The sequence below is a fragment of the Crocodylus siamensis genome, chromosome 11, assembly GCF_052110815.1.
Source record: "Crocodylus siamensis isolate JL-2025a chromosome 11, ASM5211081v1, whole genome shotgun sequence".
NCBI classification, from domain to species: domain Eukaryota; kingdom Metazoa; phylum Chordata; order Crocodylia; family Crocodylidae; genus Crocodylus; species Crocodylus siamensis.
In genome coordinates this window covers 44,178,831-44,198,890 of record NC_143405.1, presented here as the reverse complement: position 1 = coordinate 44,198,890, position 20,060 = coordinate 44,178,831, and the positions used below count along the sequence as shown (strand labels likewise).

Genomic DNA, 20,060 nt, shown 5'->3' with positions numbered 1-20,060 from the left:
ATATGATTTTGCAGTTATTCAGTAGGACAAAATATACTGAAAAATACATGTCTAGGAACTTGTGTTAGATTTTTGTTTTTGTTCGTACTCCCCAGGGAGTTTATAGGGCTGAATCCCTTATTTGCTTCTTATGAAATCCCATTAATTGATTTCAGCAAAGTAGAAGTAAAGACATCATTTAATTTTTGATAGTTTTCTTTATCTTCTTAGGCCCAGCCCAAAGGGTTCTGTTTTCAGACCCTAATGCTTACCCTGTGCTAAATGCAGGTTTGGGGCCTTAGAATAAGTTTACAATTACATCTAGATTTAGGAGTGACAGAAGCAATATAGGTACTATACAGCAGATGCTGGTGAAATTTTATTAGACTAATCTATTCCAACACTTAAGGGAATTGCCTCTCTCTCTTGCAAACAGACACAGAACAGAATGAAACTGATGGCCGATAACTATGATGATGACCATCACCATTACCATCATCACCACCATCACCATCACCACCGGTCTCCTGGAAGGACACAGCACTCCAACCACAGACCCTCTCCAGATCAGGTCAGTTGCCTCTTTTCTTACCTTTACATATGCCCTTTTGCCATTCTGAAGTTTCAAGATAAAATAAATATTCTAAAGAAAAATAAACAATAGAAGTGATAGGCTCTTTGAACTGAAACTAATAGCTTTGGTATTTATTTCAATCAGTCATGGAATCTAAATGTTTTTCTTCCTCTTTCCTTTTGGCATCTTGTCTCTCTTGTTATGTTTTTATTCCCTCTCCTACTTTACTGGGGTTTTTTGGGGTTGTTTTCTTTCATAAGTCTCTTCAATAGAATCACAATTTTACTGCCTAAATAGAAAGTTACTGAAGAATGCCTTGCACCAACGTCAGCATTAGGCTTGCTTTTACTTATTTTTTAAAGCATCAGTAATCATAATCAAAGACTTAGCATTTCTATACTGAGCCCTTGTAGTCATCTGTTCCTAAACTAACTGGAAATACCTTTGTGTTTGAAATGATTATTGAGCAGATATCACACAAACTCTGTCTTGATCATCTTGAGGCAACAGTTTAAATGTTTTCATATACACTTTGGACTAAAAACAACAAGAAATTCTGAGTGCCTCACTGCTTGAGTGCCCAACATGAGGGAGCATGAATTTTGTCTTCTTTAAATAAGGTTCTTCAATGGTATGTCAATTTGGGGCACCAAAACTGATACCATGTCCCCAAATCTAGTTGCTTCTGCCAATGGAAATATTTTTGTTATAGTTTTTATTAATAAGTATATTAAAATATTCTTAATACTTTTAAAAGTTGGAGGCAAAATAAAGTTAGAATTAAAATAAGATTCTCTTTAATAAGCTGTACCATACTTTTGAAGTAGTACACTTTCCAATATAAAACAAATCTTCATGCTTCTAATTTAGATAATTTTAATACATATTATTATGCATTTCTCTTGTCCTTCCAGCACATTTAAAAAAAAATTTTTATGCTGGTTCTATAGTTAATGTTGCTATAGGTTGGTAGATAATTAACTGGTGTCAGTTGGTCAGCATCAGTAATCTTGGATTGTAGCCATCTGGGTAAAGTGGATACCTCAGCAGTGGTTTATTATTTTGCTGTGCTGTGTTTCCAAACAGAAATACAGAGCTTTTTAATTTCTGAAAATCTAAGGAACTGATCATTCAAAGATTTCATCAACTGCATAACTTGATGCATTTAAGTACTGACATTGAAAGTAATGGAACTTTGACATAAAATTACAGATGGGTTTTAATCCTTTTAGGAGTGAAAACTTGATGTGTATTTATGAGAAATTTCTTTGGTACTGTTGAATTTAGATATTGCTGGCTTTATACTATTTTATTAAAATATCATCTGGCTGCCTTTTATACCATCTATCCCTGATTTCACTACAGTTAAAAGTAGGCAAAATTTATCTGGGTATTTGATTCTGTGTCTACAGCTGTGATAGTATCTATTGATGGATATTTCACTACTTTAACAACACCCAGATGTGCCAAAAAGTTAAATTACTTTCTCAGGTGATATTTTTCCAAACCATAATATATTACTTCCTTGAAAAGCGCAAGGAAGAACCAAGTAGAACAACTGTTACTCAGAGGCTTGTCTATGATTCACAGTAGGTGCATCTACATATTCATTAATGCACCTTAGATAGTGTGCATTTAGTTTACTACTTCTCTACTAAAAGACTAACTAAATGCGCAGTACCTAAAGTTACTCTACATTAATGCTGGTGCAAGGTTAATTAGTGATGCTTACTGCGCAGTAGGCTATTAACATGCTTTGTGCTGTGATGCTTTATTGCACAGTGCTATTAGGCCAGTGCTTAGTAAGCATCTTGTATAGATGTGCCCAATACCTCCAAGTACTGTGTCTGGGTTGGGGCAGTTACACATCAGCTTTTGCTGCAGTCTGTATTTAGAATCAGTGCCTGGTCTATCATAAGATGTGAGAGAAGCACACAGGCCACATTGAAATGAAAGGAAAAAGATTGAGATGTGGGACTGGGTGGAATGATTTCAGTCAGGGTGGAAAGTAGCTTGGTAAGAATATTGATAACTGAATCAAATAGTAACATAACAAAAAGAGTGTAGGGAAAAAAAAGTGGAAGGAACTAGTGAAAAGGACTGAGGCACTTAGAAATTCTGAATGGAAGAAATAATGGAACCATAGCACAGATCCATAAAAATGTAGAAGGTGCTGTAAAAGCAGCCAGACTCATAAGATCACCAGAAGAGAATGGAGGTATAGAAGCTCTGGAAAGATGAGATGTTTTAGTAAAAGAAGAAAGTACTTTGGGCCATAAGGAAAGAGTGCAATGAAGAGAGTTAACGCTTGATTGGGAAGGGATCCAAGATGTAACTGAAGATAATGGTTGTAGGTGATGAATTTAGTGAATTTTGTAGGTGATGGGAAATGTGGCTTCCCTGAAGACCCAGGAAAGATTGAAGATAAGGGAGGAAAAAAAGCATGTTTGCCTTATGAGAGGAATGAACTGAAGCAGAAGAAAGGTTAAGAATGAATCATTAGAGAATCTGGAGAAAAGTCAGGAAAAAAAGGGCAAGGGCAAAAAAGAGTAGTAAGTAAAATGTGATGAGATTTGATAGATTGGAAGTTACAGAACAGCTGAGCAGAACAGCAGGTATGTAGTAAAGGAAGACACGAAGAAGTGGTCAGAGTGAAAAAATGAGTAGAGTTTAGTGCAGACAAGTTTAAGTGGGCAGCCTTTTTAATGAGTTCAAGACTGATTTTGAACATGACTAAGGATGAGGATGGAGGAATATCATGAGCTTGTGGGGATAAACTCAGAAAAGCTGAAGTGCAATATGAGTTAGAACTAGCAAGAAATGTAAAAGGAAACAAGGAAAAGGTTTATATATGTGAAATGAAAGGAAAAAGAAGAAAAATATAGTGCAGGAGAGAGAGCATGTGTTGACAATGCAGAGAAGACCTAAAAATTCAATACCCCCTTTGCTTTGTGGCTAGACATGTAATGATTAATGTTGACGAGGGGATAGGAGCCCAGGCTGGGACAGATTTAAAAATATTTAGCTTAACAGGTGAATTCAAGTTGGTAGGGACTGATGAAATTCTTCTGAATAGTTAAGAAACTATCCATAGTAATTTTGGAGTCAGGGCTGAGCGGGTATCACAGCTCTGAATGATTGGGTGCAACAAGCCATGTGGACCCTGTCTCTTTCATCATCCTTCCATGCTGCTGCAACTTTGCCAGTTGAGTGGCACCCGGGGTGCAGTTGGATCAGCACACACTACTGCCTGCTCATGTTTGGGGTTTCCAGATCCAGCAGCCACACCGTTTCACAGGGGTCTCAGCTCTCACCTGACAATCATGGTAGAGTGCTACTGCACCACCCTCCCCCTTTAGGTAGTTGCTCAAGCATGGTCCATGTTTCCATGATGCTGCATTGCAGGGATCCCTGGTATAGCCTTCCTGTTCTCTCCCCATGCCTGTTCCTTACACCTCTGAGCTACATCCAGGAAGATGGAAAAGGGCCAGTAGGACAAGACTTTAAAACAGGAAAAGAAGACCCTAGGGGATTACAGACTCTGTTATACCAGTCAGGTTACCTTCACTTCATGGAAGAATTCTTGAACAAATTGTTGAAGACCAGTGCCCACAGAAGAGATAATTAAGATAGTAAAAAAAAATTGCAGTGTAGGCTTGTCAATAACAAATTGTGAGAAATACTCTCATTTCCTTCTTTGACAAAATAATTGCCCTAGTAAATAAGTAGATATGATCTATCTTGACTTTATAAGAGTAACCTTCTTGTGTAAAAAAAAAAAAAAAAAGATCGAGAAATACTGTCTAGATGCGATCACCATAAGATGAGAGCACATCTTACAGCTGAAAACCTTAACTGTATTCTGTCTAACTCAGAAGACATTTCAAGTGAGGCCATGCAGAGTTCTGTCCTGGACCCAGTCAATATTTTCATTCACAACCTGGATAACAGTATAGAGAATACGTTCCTTGAATGTATGGATGATAAGAAGTGGAAAGGGATTGCAAACACTCTAGATGGCAGGACCAGAATTCAATATAATCTTGACAAATCAGAGAGGTGGTCCAAAATTAGTAAGAGAAATTTTACAAAGGCAAGTTCAAAGTTCTGCTCTTAGGAGTGACAAATCAAAGTACAGGTCAGAATGGGGAACAACTGGATAGGTGGCAGAAAAAGGAGCTAGGGGCTATCATGGATCATAAACTAAACATAAGTCAACAGTGTGATACCATTGCAAAAAACACCATATCTCATTTGGAGAGGTATGAATAGGAAATTTGTATGTAAGCTAATTATTTTGATGCACTCAGTACTGGTGACTCCTCACTTGAAATACTGTGTCCAGTTTTGGCCACCATTTTTAAAAGAAAAATGTACACACATTAGAGTCTGGTAGTGAACAGAAAAAACAGGAGGCTTAAAAACATGACCTATGAAGAAAGGTGGAAGGAACTGGGCTTGTTTAGTTTAGAAAAGACTGAGTGGCATATGTGAAAGCTTATTGTAAAGAGGATGGTGATCTAATTGTTTTCCGTATCAGCTGGGAGAAGGACAAATTAATTAGCTCTATTCCCAAAAAATAAAATTTAGGCTGGATATTAGGAAAAACTGTCTGACGGAACAGGCTACCTAGCGATCTTGTAGATGCTCCTTCGTTGCAGGTTGTTAGGAGCAAATTAGATAAACTTCTCTGAAGGGCAGCATAGATGTACTTTGTCCTGATTTGGTGCAGGAGGTTCAGACTAGATCATCTCTTGGAGATCCCTTCAGCCTTGTATGTCTATGATTGTTTGATGACATAAACAACACAGAGTTGATGCTACTAGCTCTGAACGTGTGAGAACTACTCCTTGCCTGTTCTTACGTTTTTCAATTACAAATCATTTTTTTCTCTGTCTGTGCTCTGTAATTAGTTGGTATTCCATTCAGTTCCCTTTGTTATTGCAGTTTGATTGCTATGTGGTTTTTATTATGCAAACCTGTATTTCCTATTCACAGTAGTGCATTGCAGAAAACATTCTAGATATGTGACTGTTGGTGACCCTGATCCATCCTACTGAGGGTGGCATGAAGCCACAGAATAAACTGGGGAGATAATAAACTTGTAAATGATCATGGAATTTTGTTATTTCATAAGGAGAAAAAATAGAGTACATTGTTATAAAAACACTTCTTAAATAAAAACTTTTAAAGATTTTTTTTTTGTCAATTTCAAAGAACATTCCACAATTCTAAAAGATAATGCCTAGCTTCTAGGTAGAAAAGAGATGTTTGAAATTATACGTAACATTCATTTGGAAAAAAATATGTTCATATCTCATTTCTGTGGCATTAATATTAATTACTTTTATTTTCCCTCAAAACAGATTTTAATATTAGGGTTTACAGCTTCTGAAAAAAAAAATTATATGCTTGTAAGCAGGACAACAATTAGGTAAGAGAAGTGGTGATTTTAGCTTGTTAATTCACTGACCATAGAGAAAAGTATAAAATACTTGCATTTCTGTAGACCCTAACTAAGATGTTGTTCCATTTTGGTGTATTGAAAAGTAAAATAACATGATTAAGAGTTTGCCACAACTGAAACCAAAGTTTTGCCTTCCTAGCCCATGGATAGATAAAACTACATTGTCTGTACTTCACACAAAAGTAGAAATAAGGGAGATAATTGAAGTACCACATTATATTTCAATATATCCCTGAAAGAACTAGCACAGTACAGCATTTTAAAACACAGCATTGGGGATCAGCATAAGTGGGTTCCAGGTCTTGGCTCCTGACTTTGGAGGAAACCAACCTTAATATTCCTAAACAATCTATACCTCTTTTTTGGTGGGCACGTTATGGAGATTGTGGAAAGATTAACTTTCAGTCGTCGCAATCATTTTAGTGGAACTGATGGACATGGAACATTCCACAGTTAAAAGGTTCAATTCTACCTATTTTACAAATGCTTTATTAGAAATAATGCTTAGTATTACAAATTCAGTAAAAACCTACTTGTATCATGCTCACCATTAAAAGGACCATTTGCCATATGCAATTACAAATTAATTTTATTTTAAGCACTAAGAAAAATGTGTTTTGCATACTATTGCATTGGAACTGTACACAAATGCCAGCCTTTTCAAGGCAGCTACCATAGTTCTCATTGTCTTTACATTTAGTCCGTCGACTTACATTGGGAATGAGCAATCACTGAAGTTGATAAGGCTAATGATGTTCTTAAATATGCATTTCTGAATCAAATCTTTGGTCAAGTGTTCTCTTGAGCCTAACAACCCAGAGGGCTTATGTGGTTAAGGCACACCATTTTCTGTAGCAAACAGCTACAGACATGGCTAGCGTCACATCTGTCTACCCTTGACTCCCCAGTTCAAATAACCAGGTATCCATTGGCATCTGGGTCAACTAGGGTAACTTTTGGTATGAGTTAAGAGTAGGGCTTCCTCTTTTGCTTTCATTGCCATAGCTAAACTCCATAACTACTCTTCCACTGCATCCTCACAGCTTCAACAATTACTTTATACTGAGAACCTGAAAAGGTTCAGTGAATGATTCCTCTCTCTAAGATGACATGGTCTGTAATACCTACTTTAATCTAAAAAAAAACCTGAACCATCAAAGCTCTCTTAGAGGGACTTTGGACTTAGCCTTAAACCACAATTTTTCCATAAGTTTTTTAGCTCTAATAGTTAAAATTAAAACCAAATTGGCCTGAACCATGGGAAAGTTTGATCTGGACCTGAAATTTGTAGCTCATGCCATCCCTTGTTTATTTTAGTTTTTTGGGTTGTATGTTATTTAATATACAGTGGGCACATCTACACAAGTTGCTAACTGTGCAGCAGCCTAAATAACACTGTGCGGTAACATCTCACAGCATAAACAGTGCTAATATGCTACTGCACATTATTATTAGGCTACTGTGCAGTAGCGTCACTAAAACGGCATGCACTGGCACTCCTGCACAGTAATGCCAGTTACTGAGCATTAATTTAGTACTTTATTATACAAGTAGTAAGTTTAATGTTCAGTAACTATGGCACATTAATGAATGTGTAGATATGTCCAATCTGACTTTGCTATTTTTTAAGTTCTTTGATAAAAAAAGCCCTATGTATATGTGAAATATTTATTAATCTTGTTATTTCTAGCTCATAATTTGAGTTGTTATAATACTTACTTTTTATATACCTTCCCACTATATTAAACTTGCACATTTACTAATAAATGAGCTTGAACAGTATTATTAGCAATCTGTGGCAGACAGATTGTATTGTCTGTTACCTTTAGAAGATGGAGTCTGTACATTGAAAAGTTATACCTATCCTTTGCTTACAGAAATGAATTTATTTTATGTTTTGAGGTTTAATGAATGTGATATAAATGTATACATACTGGTGTATGTATATATTTATATATATCTATATTTATATGTCAGCTTTGCAAAGTCTTGTCCACATATGGAAGAATTTCTTGAGATCATGTTTAACTATTGAAACCTTTTCCCTTCACTTCCCCCAAATATGTGCACTAGAATATACAGTACTTATATAGCAGTTTACATTTATCTTACATTACTTACTAGAAAAATTAACTGCCATCTATAGACTATCTGAAGGAGGAAAAAAAAATCAGTTCTTTAAGACAGTAACTTGATAACAAATATTGCTCATTGATACTTTTATTGTTGAATATTTAAGTGAGATACCATGACAAGGCTTTTACCGCAATGGGTACTATAAATTTTTGCATTGAAAATCTGATTTTACAGGCAACTTGTTTTAGGCAGAGTTTCTGCTTCATCTAGTGATAAAGATTTAAAATATGTAAGTATATGGAAAATATCTTCCAGTTAAATATCAGTCTGGGAATGGTAAAGTCAGAGTTCACACACTTACAACACTATTTATATTCGGCTACATCTTAACAATACATAAATAGGGCAACTTGTGGCACTTACAGTAGATCTTTCTTATTTTCTGTTGACTCATTTACAGTTGTAAGTTCTTATGTCACAGGTAGATTTGAAAATAGATCTGCTCCCTAAAATTCTGTTCATGAAAGACCAAAATGAATCTCAGTGAAGCTAATCTCTTTCATTTTCCCATCACAGGCTCTGTTCTTTAAATCATCTGTGCACAAAACCCTTCTACAGTCAACTGGAGTTCTGTGTGTAGAAGGCTTGTGGTTTGGGGCCTATTTAACTTTATTTCCTATAAATTATCAGATACAATTGTTTCAAAGTTATCATAAATATTTAAGGTTTCCTGAGTTTAAAGATGCAATATAAATACTCTTCATTACATAGTAAGTAAACATGTACACCAAGAGAAATAAAACTATGGGAGAATGAATGTGTATAAACGTAATTGGTTGCTCTAAATAGGACATTTTCATAATCTCAGTAGCTGCATGCTTAAGAAACCATTGCTAGCCACAGACAATAGGGCGTGCCTGTACATGTGTGTGGAGGCTGCTTTGCACTCCAATTTTAGTGCTAATTACTGCCCTCCAGCCAGCCTCCGTGTCTCATGTATCAGCATCCCCATGCTTCAAAATGGTGGCACTGGCACTTTAACTATAGCTTGTTTGATGAGTTTTAGTTAAAGCACCCCTGCCACCATTTTGAAGCACAGGGACACTGATATCTGCAACACTGTAAAGTGCTCCACGTCGGGACGAGCAACCCCCAACACACCTACAGGCTTGGTGGCACCAAACTGACTAGCACCATAAATGAAAGAGACGTGGGGGTAATAATAAACCACAACATGAATATGAGCCAACAGTGTGATGCTGTAGCCAATAGGGCAAATAATACTCTGGCATGCATCAATCGATGCATCTCCAGCAAAACCAAGGAGGCGATTCTTCTGCTGTACTCAGCATTGGTGTGACTGCAGCTGGAGTACTGCTTCCAGTTCTGGGCACCACATAAGGATGTGGGAAAGCCTGAAAGAGTCCAAAGAAGAGCCACCCATATGATCAGTCTTAAAAGGCAAGCCATATGAGGAAAGGTTGAGGGATCTGGGACTCTTCAGCCTGAGGAAAAGAAAGCTGTTATCAAGTACACCAAGGGCTCGGTGAGCAACCATTCACTAGGGCACCCAAGGGGAAAACCAGGAATAGTGGCTACAAACTGCTGGAAGATTGATTCAGGCTCAACATTAGAAAAACCTTCACAGTCAGGGTGTCCAGACTGTGGAATAAGCTCCATCCAGAGGTGGTGCAATCACCTGCCCTGGAAATCTTCAAGAAGAGACCAGAAAATCTCCTTGCTGGCGTCACCCAGTTATCTTTCCTGTCTGGTGCGGGGGCCTGCATCTGATAATATTTTGAGGTCCCCTTCCAGCCTTACAATCTATGAATCTATAAAAGTTAGTTTATGGGATGAAGTACATTAACTAGGTTATCACTAGATGTAATGTCTTAACTTGGGTTAAATTATTCTTAGCATGCAGGTACGTGAAAGGGAGATGTATATAGACTCTTGCCAGGTAGGGTCTATTATATGAAGGAAGCCAAATCAGCTTAGCCCATCAGGTTTTTAATATTCTGAAAGCATTTTTCTAAAAGCAGATTTTATTCCCCAGGGTAATTTAGATTTATTTTTAGATAACACATTCTGCAAAGACACTATCTTATACACTGAAAAATCTTGTTTGTTGTATTACAGCTTTACAAAGGAGTTTGTTGTCTCTCGTTCAATTTAGACACACAAGATGTATGTACACAAGATGCTGACTGCACAGTCATTTAGTACTTGTTTATAAACAAGTACTAAATGATTGCACAGTAACCTGAGTTACTTTGCAGTAATGCCAGTGAACATCTCTTTTGTGACACAGTGCAGTAGCCTAATATTACTACACAGTAGTGTCGCATCATGGGTTTTGTTACATGATGCTACTGTGCAGTAGTATCAGTCTACTGGGCAGTCATAGTCTCATGCCACAGGACATGTCTACACCACAATAGTAGGTTGCCCAGGCTTGGATGCCCCCGACCATGCTCTATCTATCTGCTTTCCACACCCAGAAATATGCCAGTGAAGTTGTCCTCTGTTGCTGTTCTCAAAAACTTGGTCTCCGGCCTGCTTGAGAGCAACTGCTGGGAATGACCCTAGAGTAGCTTCACCAATGTGTCTCTTGGTTTCCAACATGCACGTGGTAATGGAAGGGTGGGAGGTCTCTGGATCATGTCTAAAGCTCTTTTTGAATGTCCTACTTGAATACAGCTTCATTGATCTAAAAGTCACTGCCCCAGTCTTATTGTTGAGAGATGATGAATCTTCAGCTGTAGCTGTAGGCTTTAAACTAGGCTCGTCGGGGGAGGGGGAAGATGAGGGCGGAGGAGACGATGAGCTACCAGGCCCAGCAACAGCCAGCGAGCCCAGACCAATGGTCAAAAGGGAGAAACAGGTAAGTGATGGGGGACGGGGCATTGCTGAGACTAGGGGGTCAGCGGGCACAACCGTTGGAGGCCTCAAATGCCTCTACACGAATGCTCGAAGTATGGGGAAGAAGCAGGAGGAACTCGCCCTCCTCCTAGCTGTCACCAGCCCTGACATAGTGGGGATCACAGAAACGTGGTGGGACTCATCGCATGACTGGGCGGTGAGTGTCAAGGGCTATAGGCGATACAGGAGGGACAGGATAGGAAGGAAAGGTGGAGGAGTAGCACTCTACATCAAGGAGGAATATACTTCCTCGTCAATTAGCAAGGGGGTGGGGGGGGCACTCTGAGGTGCTCTGGGTTAGAGTAAAAGGCAGTCCAGGGGATAGAGACTTAACGGTGGGAGTCTACTATAGACCTCCCAACCAGGGAGAAGAGCTCGACCAGGAATTCGTAGGTCAGCTCACAGAGGCAGTGAGGGCTAAGGATGTGGTTATCATGGGGGACCTGAACTTCCCAGACATCTGCTGGGAAGAGCAGTCAGCCAAGTCTGACCGCTCACGTCGGTTCTTAGCCAGAGTGCAGGACCTCCATCTAACCCAGGAGGTGCACAGCCCCACCAGGGGAGACGCCTTGTTGGACCTGGTGCTGGCCACGGGTGATGACCTGGTGAGGGGGCTGCGGGGGATGGGCCACCTGGGAGACAGTGATCATCGCTTGCTGGAATTCACCATCCAGCGTAAGGTGGCAAAGGGCTGCAGCAAGGCAACAGCCCTAGACTTTAGGAGGGCTGACTTCAACAAGCTAAGGAGGATCGTTGGGGAAGCGCTGAGGACCCAGAGGGGAAGGGAGCCAGATGTCCAAGGTGAGTGGTTGCTCCTTAAGGAGACGATCCTCCATGCCCAAAGGGAGGTAATCCCAACAAGGGTCAAAGGGAGCAGGAGGGCACATAAACCCCCATGGCTCACTAGGAGCATCCGGGAATGTCTCCTTGCTAAAAGGGAGGCATACACCCAATGGAGGGATGGGGTCATCACCAAGAAGGACTATGTTACAGTCGCCCGAGGATGTAGGGGGGCAGTCAGGAAGGCCAAGGCAGAGATGGAGATAGGACTAGCTTCCCAGATTAAGGACAATAAGAAGTCCTTCTTCAAATACATAGGGGGTAAAAAGAGGGTCCCGGGTAATGTGGGGCCGCTGCAGGACATGATGGGCAACTTAGTCGTCATGCCAGATGACAAAGCTAACATATTTAACGATTTCTTTGCCTCTGTCTTCCTAAGTAGGGACCAGTTCAGCCACCTCCCTGCTGGGCCCCCCTCGGGCCCCAGGAGAGACACGCCTGGGCCAGGGGTTAGCGAGGAGTTAGTTAGGGTACTTCTGGAGAGGCTGGACGTGTTCAAGTCCGCTGGTCCGGACGATCTTCACCCTAGGGTTCTACAGGAACTGGCCGAGGTCCTTGCGAGACCCCTGGCGCGGCTCTATGAGCACTCGTGGTGCTCTGGTGAGGTGCCGGAGGACTGGAAGAGGGCCAATGTGGTCCCTATCTTCAAAAAGGGAAAAAAAGAGGACCTGGGAAATTACAGGCCAGTTAGTCTTACCTCAATCCCGGGTAAGCTCTCTGAAAAAATTATCCTGGCACACATCCAGGAGGGCCTTGCAGGGAAATGCATGCTCAGGGGCAACCAACATGGGTTCATCAGTGGCAGGTCTTGTCAGACCAACCTGGTGGCCTTTTACAATCAGGTCACCAAATCATTAGACGCAGGGGTTGCTGTGGATGTAGTCTTTCTGGACTTCCGGAAGGCTTTCGACACTGTCTCTCACCCTGTCCTCATCAAAAAGCTGGGAGACTGTGGTGTCGATGCCCACACGGTCAAATGGGTCGCCAACTGGTTGGAGGGCCGCACCCAGAGGGTGGTAGTGGATGGGTTCTTCTCGACCTGGAAGGACGTGGGCAGTGGGGTTCCGCAGGGCTCGGTCCTCGGGCCCGCACTGTTCAACATCTTCATCAGTGACTTGGATGAGGGGGTAGAAAGCACCCTGTTCAAGTTTGCTGATGACACTAAGATGTGGGGGGATGTGGGTGCACTAGAAGGGTGCAATAGGCTACAAGCTGACCTTGACAGGTTGCAACGGTGGGCGGATGAGAATAGGATGGGGTTTAACACTGGTAAGTGCAAGGTGTTGCACATGGAGAGGAAGAACCGGCACCACACTTACAGGTTGGGGAACTCCCCTCTTGCCAGCACGGAGACGGAAAAGGATCTTGGAGTCGTCATTGACTCCACGATGAACATGGGCCGGCAGTGTGGGGAGGCAGTCAAGAAGGCCAACCGTACCCTGTCATGCATCCACAGATGCATCTCGAGCAGGTCCAGGGAGGTGATCCTCCCCCTCTATGTGGCACTGGTCAGGCCGCAGCTGGAGTACTGCGTCCAGTTCTGGGCGCCACACTTCAAGAGGGACGTGGACGATATGGAAAGAGTCCAGAGGAGGGCCACTCATATGATCAGGGGTCAGCAGGGCAGGCCTTATGAGGAGAGGCTACGGGACCTGAACCTGTTTAGCCTCCACAAGAGAAGGTTAAGGGGGGACCTTGTGGCCTGCTACAAACTGGTCAGGGGGGATCAGCAGGTATTGGGGGAGTCCCTGTTCCCCCGTGTGCTGCCAGGAGTGACCAGGAATAACTGTCACAAGCTGGCGGAGGGTAGGTTTAGATTAGATATTAGGAGGCGCTACTTCACAGTCAGGGCGGCTAGGGCCTGAAACCGGCTTCCAGGGGAAGTGGTGCAGGCTCCTAGCCTGGGGATTTTTAAAAGGAAGTTAGATGAGCACCTTGCCGGGGTCATCTGACCCCGGTGCTCTTTCCTGCCAAGGCAGGGGGTCGGACTAGATGATCTACCTAGGTCCCTTCCGACTCTAGCTACTATGAAACTATGAAACTATGTGAAGAACCACTGCAAATCTATTTTCAGATGTGTCGGTATTATAAAAAAATATATTATCTTAAGGCTCTCTAAGCACCACAATTTAAGCATCTGATCTGTGTATATTGTAATATGAACTGAAGTTGGTACTTAGCATGAATTGAAGGTGCAAAAATTAATGGTGTGGGAGAGGGTCAGTAAACTATGTCCATGGGCTGGATCCAGCTCACAAATGTGGGGCCTCAGCATGTTGTCTCCATGTTGCCACAGGGACAAATGGCAGCTAGATTCTATTGCCCAGTCACCTGTCTTTGATCTGGGGTGGGTTGTTTTCACCCAAAGCTGGAAAGGTTACCTATCCCTGATGCAGCAGACAGCAGTGATGGTGGGGATAAGCTTTTAAAAGGAGGAGATAAAATTAAAAAATAAACTTATACACATATGCTTTCCAAGCCCCTCTTATGCATACAAAAGACTTCACTTAGAAACAAGACGACTGTGGTAAATCCAAGTGTAGGACCTTAAAATGAACCCTTGTCATCCTTTTAGCTATATCTAATTGATAAAAGGGCAAAAAAGGATACTTTTTGGAGCATGTAACTCCAGTTCTCCAGCATCTGTGTTGGCTCCCAGTAGCTTTCCAGCCACAATTAAAGATGCTAGTTTTGCTCTATTAAGTTCTAAGTGGCCTGGGACCTACATACCTAAGGGACCACTTTCTCCCCTATGCCCCATAGCGATACCTAATGCCATTGGTACACCGAGTCCACTTGGTGAAAGGGTGTGGGAGGTAATTCTCAGCAGAGCTCTGGACTTCTCAGCCTGGAACTCCCTCCCTTTTGAGGCCTACCAAATCCCTGTGGACATCTTCCACAAGTGCTGTAAGACCTTTCTGTTTGGGCACATATTTAACAACCATAACTAGGCTGAGATGTTGTTTACTGGGTCTCTGTTTAATTCTGTTATTTTATTTATTCTAATTGCCCTTTTTAAGTTTCTTTTTCTCTTGGTGTAAGCCTCCCTGAGCCTTTTTTTTTTGGAAAGGTAGCATATAAATTGCATTAACTACTTAATTTGCAAAACAAATGACACATGACAATGCACAAAACTTGGCAGCCTTGAGAAGAGTAAATTACACATTCACTTAAAGACAAACAAGGTTGTGGTAAACCCAAATGTAGGTCCTTTTAGCTATATTTAATTGGTAAAAAGGAAAAAAATAAAGATTTTTTTTTGCATTTAAGATGCTTTTCTGCATTTCTACAGTTCAGAAACTGTTTTAGAGCATTTGACTGTATCATTTTATCTAGTTTCTTGAGTATTCAAAACCCTATAGACCAACTGAAATTTCAACGATTAAAAAGCAGTTAATGTACACATGCATTAATCAAAAATTGCTGATTATAGTTTATTGTTTGAAAGATTCATAAATTAATGGATCTCCAGGGTATACACTGACATGAGGCACTAATGGTTTCTGCTGGAACTCTTTAATATTAATGAGTGCATGGGCATTTTTAGAATTGCAACTTTCAACGTGCACTATAGCATATGAATAATGGGATGCTACACAATGAATTTTAGTGCATCTCGAAGTGTATCTCAAATTACCATTGAATCATACTGAGAGGCTAGGGACAGACCTTCAAAAAGCCTGAATTGATTCAATCTTTGCAGGTTAGTCTAACTTGCCTAGATTGAATCAATTTGCAACTGTACAGACATTCCCTCTGGACTGAGGAAATGCAGGCACATGCCTGCAGTGGCTCAGGCTAGAAACCAGGGGGTGCTAGAGCAGCCCTCCCTCCCTTCCTACAGTGCTGAGCTGAGGCAGGGCATGGCCAGGCCCCAGCAGGATGTCTGATTAGGAAGGGGTGTAAACTCCTACCTTGCCTGCAGTCCCAGCTTTTCCCTGCTCAAAGGGTGGGAGTGTTACCAGATCCCAACCCCAGCTAGCACTGTGAGGAAGCCCCAGCAGATGCATGTGAAGCTAGTGCATACATCTGTTGATGATACTGAGCTTTTCAATCTCCCTCTTCCTGCTTCCTCATACTGTCTGCAGCAAACCTGACAGATGAGGGAGCCAGCTGTGATAACACAGCTTTTATCAGCCCATCAACAAAACAAAATCCTCTCTCATTAGTTTAAGCTCTTCTTAAACAGCTTTTTCCAAGGAACAAGGGGAGGGACTTTACCAGCTGACCTGTTGTTTAGCTCTGAAAAGTCCTGTCTGCTAGTGGTGTGCGAAGCAGACCCTATTTGATTCAGATTCTGCCCAAATCAGGGACAGTGATTCAATTTGTTAATTCGAGTCACTGTCCCTGATTTAATTTGGCCAAATCCGAATCTGAAGATTTGATGCTGATTTGGAGAATCAGCAATTCAGGTATAGACATAGCTTCAGATGTTTTTTCGACATACCTCATGGCTCGTGAACACTGCAATGCTGAGGCAGATGGAGTGTCCCACAGGAGTGCAGGGAGCCCCCACATGGTTAGCAGCAAACCTGGAAGTGGACTGGAAGTACTTCCGGTCCACTTCCAGGTCCACTGAGGAGTGCATTGGGGGGCCCCCTGCAGCCCTCTGGTTTGGCGTGGGGACCCTGGGTGCCTCTCCCAATTCAGGAGGCACCAGTGGCCGAGCTGAGGAGGCATGGGGGGGGCCCTGCACACTGTCTGGTGGACCCGGAAGTGGACTGGAAGTGCTTCTGGTCCACTTCTGGGTCTGCTGAGCATGCTGGGAAGCCCCCCCACACTTCTGTAGGGCACTCAATGCACCCCAGCATTGCAGCATTTATGAGCTGCCTGGTACCATAAGGTAAGTAGAAAAAACATTTAAAGTTGTGTCTATGTCTGAATCGCCAAATCTTTCCGAATCTTTCCAAATCAATTCAGAGGGTTCAATTCGATTCAGAGAGATTAAAGAGTCCTCTGATTTGATTTGGATTTGGAGATTTGGCCACCAAATCAGGCCGAATCTCTGCTGAATTGAATCAGGGACCGAAGCTTCACACAGCCCTACTGTCTGCCTGTCCCAGTGAAATTGGAGACACACACACGCACACACTTATAAGTATGAGCTAGAATAGCACATGCCTAGGGTCCCATAATGTGTTATTTATCTCCGAAGGTGTATAAAACCATAGCTTTTGACAGAATGTTTTTCCTTTAACCTAAGAAACGTGGTGGACCTGTATTCTTCAATGACTTTTACCTTGGCAAGTCACCCCTACAAAGGAACTGAAGTGTTTTAGTGAAAGTGTTGTTATTTTGATTTGGTACCATTTTACATGAGTGAAGAGGACCACAGTAGGTGCAAGACGAGTAGGGAATCATTCTTCTTATAAATAACATGACCTATTGTGAAAAAACTGCTTCAGTGTTTCTTAAGCCACTGTTTGCTCATTTTGGCTTACATTAAATTCAACATGTACAATTATTGAAAAAATGAGATTATGGTTCTGTAAATCAACTGCAATCCAAGGCAAAATAAAGTTATCCTCCAAAATTACAATTTTAAAATAATATATTGAGACATGGATGTTATTTTTAATCTTAGAAAGCCAGCCAAAGTTTTGGACTCATCTGTGCTTCATAATAGTTTAAAGTAGTAACTTTCTTTAGCTGGTTAAAGACTAGAATTGCAAAATATTCAGGCAACCTGGAATGTAAAGAACAAGGTCTGTTACAGATGTTCTCACAGCAAAATAGATTAGAGAAAAAGAAAAAGATAAAAGAATTTTATTGATATTGACAGTGTCTTGGATTTTACGGTCAGAAAGGATTGTTGTGATTATGTGGTTTGACCTTCTATTTCTGCATTAAGCCCATAACTTCTGGTTTAGTTGCAACATGTCTTTTGGAAAGATATTTAATACTGAGTTAAAGGCATCACATCATAGAGTATTCATAGTACCTTTAGGTAAATTGTTCCAATACTTGATTACTTTTAGTGTGCCTTCCTTCTAAATTTCTCCTGTTTCAGCTTCAGCTATTGCATCTTGTTATGCATTTTCCTGTTGTATTATAGAGGTGTGTGACATTAGACATCTTTTCCTCATGTGGATACATGTGGACAGCAATAGGGTCCTCTCTTAACCTTTTCTTGGATAAAGAAAAATGGATTCAATGTCTTTAGTCTCTTACTTTAAAGCGTATTTTACAAACCTTGAATCAGTCTTGCAGCTCCTTTCCAGTTTTCAAACTCATTTTTAAAAATGTGAACTGGACACATCATTCCAGCAGTAGTAATCCTAATGATGTAACTAGAAGTCATATATTTCTATTTGGTATTCCTCTGCTTATGCATCAAAAAAGTGTATTGGCCATCTTATCTATGGTGTTGGGAGCTCATGTTCAGTTAGTTATCAGCCATGACCTTTTTCAGTACCATTGCTTTCCAGAATAGAATTCTCCATCTTATAAGCATCCCCTACATTCATTGTTTGTGGCTGTCTGACTTTCTATTTGACAGTGCTGTTCAGTGCTGTTTGAATGTGCTGTTCAGATTAATCCATTTTAGAAAGCAATCCAAATTGTGTGTGTGTGTGTATTAGGCCTGTGAGAAGCGGCTAGTATTTACTTCAGGTTGGGATTTGGCCAATTCAGGGGACAGTGATTCGATTAGGTGATCAACCAGGCCAGGCCCATCCCCCGTCTACTCTCCCAGTCCAGCAATGACTGCCCTGCCTGCTCCAGCTCCCAGCACTTGTTAAAAAAAAGCCCCGACTCAGCGGGTGCTGCCAGGTGGGGGGGCGATCCCTGCTGCCCTACACTGCATGGTGTGCTCTGCATGAGCCCTCGCTCCCTCAGCCCCCTCCCCCCACAGGTGCCCTGCCTGGGCCAGCTCCGGCCCTTTAAGAAAAAAAATGAAAAAACCTCAGACTCACCACTTCTGCCAACGGGGGGGGGGGCGGGGACAATCTCCACTTCCCTCCACTGCCCCATGCCACATGAGGGCTCTGCATGAGCCCCTGAAGTCCTGAGGCCACTGCAGGAGCTTTGAGTTCGGGGGCTTTTCTTGGCTTTTTTTTCTTAAAGGGCCAGAGCTGGCCTGGGCAGGGCACTTGTGGGGGGGCTGGGGGAATGGAGGAGTGTGGGGGGGCTCATGGAAGAGCCCCCCATGCAGCACGGGGCAGTGGGGGGCAGCAGGGATTACTCCCCCCATCTGGCAGCGCCTGGTGAGCACCAGGGCCTTCTTTTAAAATACTGAGCTGGGGTGGGTGGGGCAGCCATGGGGGAGCAGGGGAGGTTAGGGGGCTGGCAGGGGTCCCCCCATGGTCCCCTTGCACCTCCCATAGCCCCCCCTCCCCCACCCCTAATACTTACCAGCTTGGAGTCAGCTGCATCTCCCTGCTGAATCATTAAAACTCTGAATCTTTTCCAAAGACTCAGAGAGCTTTGCATTAATTTGGACCTTTTAATCTGTCCCCTGATTCGATTCGGATTTGGAGATTCAACCACCGAATTGGGTTGAATCTCCTCTGAATCGAATCACCACCCGAACCTTTGCACAGCCTGTGTGTGTGTGTGTGTATGTGTGTGTGTACACACACATACACACACACGCACGTATGTATGTACACACACACACGATTTGGATTGCTTTCTAAAATGGATTATCCTATTACATATATATTATTTCTGTATATATGACCTATCCTCAACATGATTTACCACTTCACTAATTTCCGTCAGTTGAAGATTTTCTCCGCAATGATCTTATATTTCTTCCATAACTTTAATAAAGATATTGAATAATATTTCACCAGGTATAGATTCCTGGATCTCCATTGTCATTTACTCCTTGCAGTATCATTGTTAACTAGTTTTAATTTGTTGAATATGGGATATATTGATTTAGTGTGGAGTTAATTATTTTTAGTGTCATGTGAAACCTAAGCTTTATGATAGTTCAGTATGTTATTTCGGTAGATCTATCATCAACTAAACTTATGCTCTAATAACAAAATGATAGCAAACTTCAGACTATCTATTTTCCATAGCCACATTGATTCATTATTAATTATGGTACCATATTTTAGTTCATTATTTTTTGTATACTGTGTAAGCCTTTTTATGATCCCCGAGCCATTCTCATGCTAACCAGTGTAGAGTTTTCCAGGTCGTTCATTTTATCACCTGTAAACACTGGACCAACATTAGTTTTTTCTAGTG

The 20,060-nt window shown here is 41.7% G+C and overlaps 1 protein-coding gene across 1 annotated transcript in view; it reads left to right on the top strand.

The window, feature by feature from the left end:
* The window catches only part of ERC2 (ELKS/RAB6-interacting/CAST family member 2), a 1,102,519-nt gene that overhangs the window by 837,087 nt on the left and 245,372 nt on the right, over window positions 1-20,060 (top strand). The window contains exon 15 of the mRNA XM_090022087.1: window positions 416-550. Within this exon, the coding sequence (XP_089878213.1) occupies window positions 416-550 (135 nt within the window). The remainder of the gene's footprint in view (window positions 1-415; window positions 551-20,060) is intronic.